Here is an 8,616-nt window from a genome sequence, read left to right on the forward strand (position 1 = left end):
ATTTCCCTTGTCAGGAAAAGTTAAAATCAACAGTTGTTTCAAAGGTCTAATTCAACTCCCACCTCCAAATCTTGACTTCATCTACCTACTGTCGAATCCTCCAAAATGCCACTTATTCAATGAGTTGTTCCATGTACCGTTAATATTTTGTTTCAGACAGTGGATGGAATCCCTGTCCCCACAATTAGCTCCACCTCCTTGAACTATGGCCTCACAGTGTTCTATCTACACAGAATCCCTTCCTCTTGGCCTTGGACTCTGATCCACAGTGGCCAGTTCTGTGGACTGCACTGGGGCTCATTTCCCCACACACCCCCACCCCACTGGAGCTCATTTTAGGTGTCATCCCTCCTTAAAAAGCAGTATCTGCCCACTATGTTCCCATTAACACTTGTTTTTTTCATTAACACTTTTTTTTTTCCTTTTGGTTTTTGGGCCACACCCGGCGATGCTCAGGGGTTACTCCTGGCTGTCTGCTCAGAAATAGCTCCTGGCAGGCACGGGGGACCATATGGGACACAGGGATTCGAACCAACCACCTTTGGTCCTGGATCTGCTGCTTGCGAGGCAAACACCACTGTGCTATCTCTCCGGGCCCTCATTAACACTCTTTTTTTTTTTTTTTTTGGTTTTTGGGCCACACCCGGTAACGCTCAGGGGTTACTCCTGGCTATGTGCTCAGAAGTTGCTCCTGGCTTGGGGGACCATATGGGACACCGGGGGATCGAACCGCGGTCCGTCCGTCCTAGGCTAGCGCAGGCAAGGCAGGCACCTTACCTTTAGCGCCACCGCCCGGCTAAAACACTCTTAAAGTCTCTTACTAGTCACTAGCTTTCCTAGGACAATCCCTGTGTCAGGGCTATTGCCTGGTGACAGGAAGCTGTTTTTTAGACACTAAACAGTCTAATCATAATGCAAACTCTGGAGATAACTTCACAAAAATGCAGTCCCTTCAGTCAAAGCCAAGGGTCCTTGGCTGGACTTCCCAACCAGCCCCACAAACCCAAGCTGAGGGATATCACCAGAGGTAGCCTTGAAAAAGTCCAATATAAGGAGCTATTTCTGAGCAGACAACCAGGAGTAACCCCTGAGCACCACCAGGTGTGACCCCCCCCCAAAAAAAAAAAACAAAACAAAAAAAAAAAGAAAAAGTCCAATATAGCTTGATGCTTTATCAAGGATGGGGAACACGGGGCCGGAGAGATAGCATGGAGGTAAGGCATTTGCCTTTCATGCAGGAGGTCATCGGTTCGAATCCCGGCGTCCCGGTCACCCGTGCCTGCCAGGAACAATTTCTGAGCCTGGAGCCAGGAATAACACCTGAGCACAACCGGGTGTGACCCAAAAACCACAAAAAAAAAAAAGATGGGGAACACACCTGATAGGCTCTTTTCTGCTTCAAGGAATGGGTAGGGAAGGGCTAGATTATTAGTAAAGTGGGTAGTGTTGCAAGTCAGCCCCTGAAGAGGTTGACTGATGGAGGGATGGAGGATGAGGTCTTTCCCCTTAGCTCAGAGCACGCATCTGCCACCCTGTCTAGCCGACAGTTTTGAGGTGAAAAAGCGCCACTGTCTGACTCAAAAACCAAAAGACAAAAATTATCTGGAGTGGGCTGGAACAATAGTATGGTGGTTCTGGCATTTGTTTTGCATGCAAGGTTTGATCTCTGGCACCCCAAGTCCAGCCAGAATTTAACTCTGAATACAGCCCAGTGCCTTGTGTGACTTCTTCGCCCCAATAATTTTTAATTTTTCAAGTTACTCCTTTGAGTCAGAGAGATAGCACAATGGTAGGGCGTTTGCCTTGCACACGTACAACCCTGGACAGACCCCAATATGGACCCCCGAGCTACCAGGATTTCTGAGTGTAAAGCCAGGAGTAACTCCTGAGTCCTGCCATGTGTGACCTCCAAAACCAAAAAATAAAGTTACTCCTTTGATTTTAACAAGTACTTGGGGGAAAATTACCATACTGTACAAGACTGGAAATTTCCCCAACACACATCTGGTCAGCAATTTCCTTAGAGAAGCCTTTTCTTGTAGCTTTCCACTTCTTCCCCCCACATCCAAGGGCCTCTACCTTTTTCTAACCCTGCACAAACAAGACACAACACGGAGTCAGCTGGGCTCTGTGGCTTTATTCCAGAAAGCCAAGATTGCAGACTTAGGAATTGGCATTAGGCCCCTTCTTCTTGCCAAAAGTGGGCACCACATTGACAAAGCGCCGGTTGTACTGCATCCGTCGCTTGGCCCGGCCAGTCTTCTTCTTCTTCTTCTCCTGTTTGGCCACCTAGGAAAAGGAGGTGGGTGATCAGGGCCGGTTCACCTCTTCAGACAGGCAAGAGCTAAGGATGTTTCTGTACAATCAAGCCACTCCCCACCCACCGTCCTCCTTGCTTACCTTGGGAGTCTGGCCTCTCACTTTCCCTGCACGGGCCAGAGAGCCGTGGACTTTCCCTGTGGGCAAGAGCAAAGGAATTATTAGTTCTGTCTCCTCGAAAGCTAACCAGGTGGAATCACTAATGGGATTACCACTTCCCCACACCCGCAAGGCGCCTGTAGCTCTGCCCATCAACTCACCTCCCAGCATTCGGCCTGCGACTTCCAGAGTTGTCAGCGCCTCCACCCCACACTGGCCGAGGATGGCCTCATCCTCCAGGGGTGTGCCGGCCAGAAGGAGGACTTGATCTTCGGGGGCGATGCCCTCCAGCAAAGCCACATGATCCTAGGGCGAGAAACAGCGGCACCTTAAGACTTCCCGCGGTGGAGAAACGCCAAGGATCCACCCCTGGAGGACCAATTTAGGGGTGTCTGTCTCGCAGGCTTACCTTGATCTGGGCGACAGTCTCCTCACCAGTCACCTCGAGGGTGTGGAGCTCCTGAGCGCGGACAAAGAGCTGCATGTCGGCGACTGAAAGGGGAGGCAGGAAGAAAAGTTTGTGTTTATTATATACTCTAATTTTTTTTTTTTTTAGTTTTTGGGGGCTGCACCTGACAATGCTCCAGGGTTACTCCTGTATTCAGCCCCTGCTCCTGGGAGTACTTAGGGGAACCCCCTGCATGTAAATCCTGTAGCCCACTGAGTAAGCTCTCTGGCCCCTAGAACTTTTCTTTTTTTGTTTTTTGGGTCACACCCAGCAGCGCTCAGGGGGTCCCTCCTAGCTCTGCACTCAGAAATCACTCCTGGCAGGCTTTGGGGGGAATCATATGGGATGCCAGGATTCGAACCACCGTCCTTCTGCATGCGAGGCAGACGCCCTACACCTCCATGCCATCTCTCCGGCCCCTTATCACATCTAAATGAAACGGGGTGGAGGTGGAAGACGATCTCTTTGAGGGTGCATAGGTGTCGGGGTATCACGTGGGGAGAACCGGGGGACGAGATCAGACGGGAAACCAAGCTTAACCCACCGGCAGCCCCTCTTCCCCCGTCTTCCCCGCGCCCTGACACCCAAAACGGTGCTCCTAGGCCACCCAGATGCAGCCACAGCCCGGATCTCACCTGGACAGCGGGAACCGCTGCTGCTACCGCGAAGATGGAGTCGAGAAAGAGGAAGAAGCGGGAGCGCGCACGTCCTCGCTGCTCCTAGCGTGCTGCGTCACTAAGAAACGACCGCCGGCCGCTTGGCACTTATATAGCGCTCTAGAAGCCGGGGCCACGCCCCGTTGCGTAAGCAACGCGCGCCGGAAATGGGCGTGGCTTAAGAGCTGCGCGCGCAGAGAGCTGATGTCAAGTGGCCGTACAAGAAAATGGCGGCCGCCGTGCTCCAAGCTGCGCTGCGAGGGTGGAAAACAGGCCTCCTGCCGGGCTGCGGGTTACGGCCGCTGGTGAGAGCACTGAGGCAGGGGCGAAGGGCAGAGGGATGGGTGTGGAATGGCTCGTAATCTGGAACTCGCGTGTCTGCCAGAACTGTCTGGGTGTAGCTTTGGGATTTGGGGGTTGTTGGAAACTGGCTGGAGTCATCCCAGGGAGGCTGCGACTTGAAGGGGAAACAGCTTGCCAGGACAGGGATCAAACCCTGATCTTTGGCATCGCTCCTGGGAGTGGGGGCACCTTGAGTTGGGTGAGATGCCAAGAGCTGTAGGATAGGACAGACTGCAGAGTCTGATCTTAGGTAGAGATGACCGATGCCTTTATTTTCCTTGGATGGAAAAAGGAGTGAATTAAGTAAGTACCCAGTTGGTTGCATCTTTTTTTTTTTTTTGGGTCACACCCGGCAGCGCTCCTGGCTCTGTGCTCAGAAATTGCCCCCAGCAGGCTCAGGGACCATATGGGATGCTGGGATTCGAACCACCGTCCTTCTGCATGCAAGGCAAACACCCTACCTTCATGCTATCTCTCCGGCCCCCGTTGGTTGCATCTTAAGGGTTAAGTTGTAATGCCCATGAAGAAAAATAAAAGACATTTTTGCAGTAATTCCTAGAGACAAAAAAAGAAGAGGGCTGGAAGGTCCAGCTCACTACATGAAGCTCACCACAAAGAGTGATGAGTGTTGTTAGAGAAATAACTACATTGAGAACTAAGAAAAAGTTGTAATATCATAACACCATGCTCGGGTGGTATCTATAAGGAGACCAGAATATTCCAGGTAACTAATGGAGGCTGTCATGTATGAATGTAAGTGGGGAGTTTTTTTGCTCCTGCTGAAAGTGCCTCCCCCACCCCAAACTGGAATGTTGATGTTTGTAGGAAGTGGGGAGGAGAGGTGTTGGCAGCACATCTGGTGGTGCTTCGGGGTTATTTCTGGCTCCGTGTCCCCGGATTACTCTTCACAGTACTCCAGGGGACTGACTTACCAGTGCAGTGCCTGGCATCTAAGCAGGTAGACTAGAAGCAAGTGACTAAATCCTTGTACTCTCTCCCCAACCCTTTTAAATAGATTATTTAGAGGATATTTGTTTTTTGGGGCCACACCAGTGATGCTCAGGGGTTACTCCTGGCTATAAGCGCTCAGAAATCGCTCCTGGCTTGGAGGACCATATGGAACACCTGGGGATAGAACCAATAGGTCTGTCCTAGGTTACTGCATGCAAGGCAAATGCCCTACTGGTTGCACCACTGCTCTGGCCCCTATTTTGAGGATGTTTTAAAATACACAAAGGGGCCGAGCAATAGCACAGTGGTAAGGCGTTCGCCTTGCACACAGCCAACACAGGACCGACCCTGGTTCAAATCCCAGCATCCTATATGGTTCCCTGAGCCTGCCAGGAGCGACTCCTGAATGTAGAGCCAGAAACAACCTGAGAGCCGCCGGGTGGGATCCAAAAACCACAAATAAATAAATAAAATACACAAAATATGGTATTGTCCGACTTAGTTTTTAGCTTTTCATGAATATACAACACTCTTTCCTTGGTCTTCCAGAGGCCCTGAAAGCCTGCACCCTGGAAGACAGAAGAATGAGTCTCTCCCTCTCTTCCCCTCCCTTTTCTCTCTCCCTCTTAGCCCACTGGGTTAGGGCTCAGGGATCACTTCTGCTGGCACTTGTGTTGTGTAGTGCTGGGATTCCCGAACTCTGGCAGAGTGTAAGGCAAGCATCTTAACTGGTTGAACTATGGTTGACCTTTTTTTGTTTGGTTTGGTTTTGGGGTTTTTTTTGTTGTTGTTTTTGGGTCACACCTGGCTCAACACTCCGAAATCGCTCCTGGCAGGCTCGGGGGACCATATGGGATGCGGGGATTCGAACCACCATCCTTCTGTATGCAAGGCAAACACCCTACCTCCATGCTATCTCTCTGGCCCCGACCTTTTTTTTTTTTTATCCACTTTCCTGCTTTATGTTTTCTTTCTCTTTACACTTAAGTTCTGCCTATTCTGGGTGGGTTAAGTGGGAAGGCTGATGGTGACACTTATTTTTTTAATTCTTGCTCCAGAGCCAGATGCAGGGGCCTCCTAGTTACCCTGGTTTCGTGGAGTCTGTGGATGAATATCAATTTGTGGAACGCCTGATCCCCCCCACCAGCATCCCAAAGCCCGCCAAGCATGACTGCTATCCAACTGCTAGTGGCTGGCAGCCCCCCAGAGGTGAGCTTAGGTGTTGGAGGGATTGCTACAGAGGAATAACCATCCCTAACATGGAGGTCATTTGTCTAGGGGTTGGGGGGTAGATCTGGTCTCCCCTGTGCCTTCAGACTCAGGCCAGAGATCCTTGGGGCTGGAGGGCATGTCTCATATTGGAGGAATACCCCAGGATTGGAGCTTAGCATGACTATGTTGATCTGTCTGTACTGTTGGATAAAGACTTACTGCAAGGAAGCTGAGATTTAGAGCAGAACCAAGAGACCAATAAGATCCCATAACCATTGAAGTTGAGTGGTTCTGTGTTAACATTGTGTTCTGCAGGGGCTGGAGTCATAGCACAGTGGAGAGGGCATTTACCTTGCATGTGGCCAACTTGAGTTCGATCCCTGGCATCCCATATGGTCCCCTGAGCCTGCCAAGAGTAATTTGTAACTACAGAGCCAGGAGTGTGTCCCAACAATCCCCCCAAAACATAAATTAAAAATAAAAAGGTTGAGATCTGCTCTTTCACTGCCACTGTTTTTGTTTTGGAGCTACAGCAGTGCTCAGGGCTTACTCCTGGCTCTCCACTCAAGAGACCATTCCTGGCTTGGTTTGGGTGCCAGGAATTGAGCTCATCTCATTCCTGAACGAGGCAAGTGCACTACCCACTGTAATATCGCTCTGGCCTCCCTGCCAGTGTGATCTTTGGGATAGTCATTGAGCTTTACCATGTGTTTTGGGAGCTGCATCTGACAGTGGTCAAGGGATACTCCTGTATTCAGCCCATTCCTGGGAGTGCTTCAGGAACCCTGTATATAGGGGCCCACTGGCCCCTAGAACTTTTTTTTTCTTTTTGGTTTTTGGGCCACACCTGGCGTTGCTCAGGGGTTACTCCTGGCTGTCTGCTCAGAAATATCTCCTGGCAGGCATGGGGGACCATATGGGACACCGGGTTCCAATCAACCACCTTTGGTCCTGGATCGGCTGCTTGCAAGGCAAACGCTGCTGTGCTATCTCTCCGGGCCCAGAACTTTTTTTTCTGAGTAAAGTTTTGTCTAGGAAATGAGGGTAAGAGAAGGAACACCTTAAAGAAAGGAACTTTTCCCCACCCCTCAGCACAGAGTTCAGCAGGAAAGCGGGGGCCTGGGGCTTATAAACCCACCACTTCCCACCAGAGGTCAGTTCCAGCTTCTCCACCCATTAAGAAGCCTGTGGGTTGGTTCCAGGCTGATGGACCCAAAGATTCAGAGTTGTTGGCCCCAACTTCCAGTCTTCAACACCTGCTGGATCCAGGCCCTGTACTAGGACAGGTTTGGGGGGAGGGGGTGTCCAGTGACCAGGTATCCCTGAACAAGGTACACTGTTCAGGCAAGTGTACTTACTGGCTGACTGAGGGGCAAAGCTGGAGTGGGGTACACCTGGGCAGGGTCTACTCACCACCGCCCTCCCTGTTGCAGACCCACCCCCCAACCTGCCCTACTTTGTGAGGCGCTCTCGAATGCATAACATCCCTGTCTACACGGACATCACACATGGCAACCGAGAGATGACAGTGATCCGGAAGGTGGAGGGGGACATTTGGGTGAGTGTTTAATCCTGACCCTTTTCCAGGTTGGCGGGGCCCCGAGAGGGACTGGCCCCCCTGACCCGGCCTTTTGTCTCCTTTTCATCCAGGCCCTGAAGAAGGACGTGGAGGAGTTTCTGCTCCCCCAGCTGGGCAAGAAGCCGATCACTCAGGTCAATGAGGTGACAGGCACCCTGCGGGTCAAAGGCTACTTTGACACACAGCTCAAAGCCTGGCTGCTGGAGAAAGGCTTCTGAGGCCTCATGGGGCGGCTGCATGGATGCCCCAGATTCTTGGGAGCCTCAGGAGGAACTGGGGGTAGGAACAGCTAGGACTGTGGCAGAGATCAAAGATGTGAGCAGATTAGCCCACACGGTACAGGGCAGAGTGGGGCAGCCTATAACCACTGCTAAACTGGGTCTGATCCCTGGCATCCTATATGGCCCCCGGACCCTGCCTGGAGTAATTCCCAGCGCTAAACTAGGTGAACTGAATGTCACCAGGTTTAGCCCCAAAGAAAAAAACGTTGGAAACCCCCCCCCCCCCCAAAATAAAACAGCCGAGCTGCTGTCTGTCCTAACCTCCAGCTTTGGCCTGTCTCCATTTGCACTTCCCTAGCTTATATTCCCCTTCTGGGGAAGATGGTGGGTGTCCGCCCAGTTCAGTGGAAAGGAGCCCAGGGTGACACGAGTTCCTCGGCCCTGCTGCAGTGGGCCTTTCCCAGCTCTTGTTCTCACGGTGGTTCTGGTCTTTAGTCCCAATGCCAGGTCTGGGCATGGGGTGCCCTTGTCAGCCCTAAAAGCTGGAGGGCCTGCTGCTTGCTCTGTGCCAGACCAGAGGGAGTGTCACTGGTGAGCAGTGGCAGAACTCAGGGATGGCTTTGCCCAGTGAGGATGGAAGTGGGGTACTTGAAAGTCTCCAGGTCCTTCCTCTGGTTGGGCTGGCTCCGGCAGAAACCTGCCAACCTTCGCTCCTGCTCTGTTCCTAGAGACCCCAGCCAGAGTTCCCACTACACCCTGCAGCCCCCTGGATCAGTTTTAGCCAGACCA

General features: G+C 51.7%; 2 protein-coding genes across 2 annotated transcripts; one reads left to right on the plus strand and one right to left on the minus strand.

Annotated features, from left to right (window-relative positions):
- Positions 1–2,117: 2,117 nt before the first annotated feature.
- Positions 2,118–3,590, minus strand: FAU (FAU ubiquitin like and ribosomal protein S30 fusion). Its single transcript, XM_049780145.1, has 5 exons — positions 3,502–3,590; positions 2,828–2,910; positions 2,580–2,724; positions 2,401–2,456; positions 2,118–2,289 (listed from the first exon to the last, which is right to left on the minus strand). The coding sequence occupies exons 2-5, from the start codon at positions 2,900–2,902 to the stop codon at positions 2,164–2,166; spliced, it is 402 nt and encodes a 133-aa protein (XP_049636102.1). The 5' UTR covers positions 2,903–2,910; positions 3,502–3,590; the 3' UTR covers positions 2,118–2,163.
- A 104-nt stretch (positions 3,591–3,694) lies between these two features.
- On the plus strand, positions 3,695–8,053 carry MRPL49 (mitochondrial ribosomal protein L49). The gene is made up of 4 exons (XM_049780144.1): positions 3,695–3,827; positions 5,874–6,024; positions 7,461–7,585; positions 7,678–8,053. Exons 1-4 carry the CDS (start codon positions 3,750–3,752, stop codon positions 7,822–7,824), a joined length of 501 nt encoding a protein of 166 aa, XP_049636101.1. The 5' UTR covers positions 3,695–3,749; the 3' UTR covers positions 7,825–8,053.
- Positions 8,054–8,616: the final 563 nt, after the last annotated feature.

The sequence above is a fragment of the Suncus etruscus genome, chromosome 9, assembly GCF_024139225.1.
Source record: "Suncus etruscus isolate mSunEtr1 chromosome 9, mSunEtr1.pri.cur, whole genome shotgun sequence".
Lineage (NCBI taxonomy): Eukaryota > Metazoa > Chordata > Mammalia > Eulipotyphla > Soricidae > Suncus > Suncus etruscus.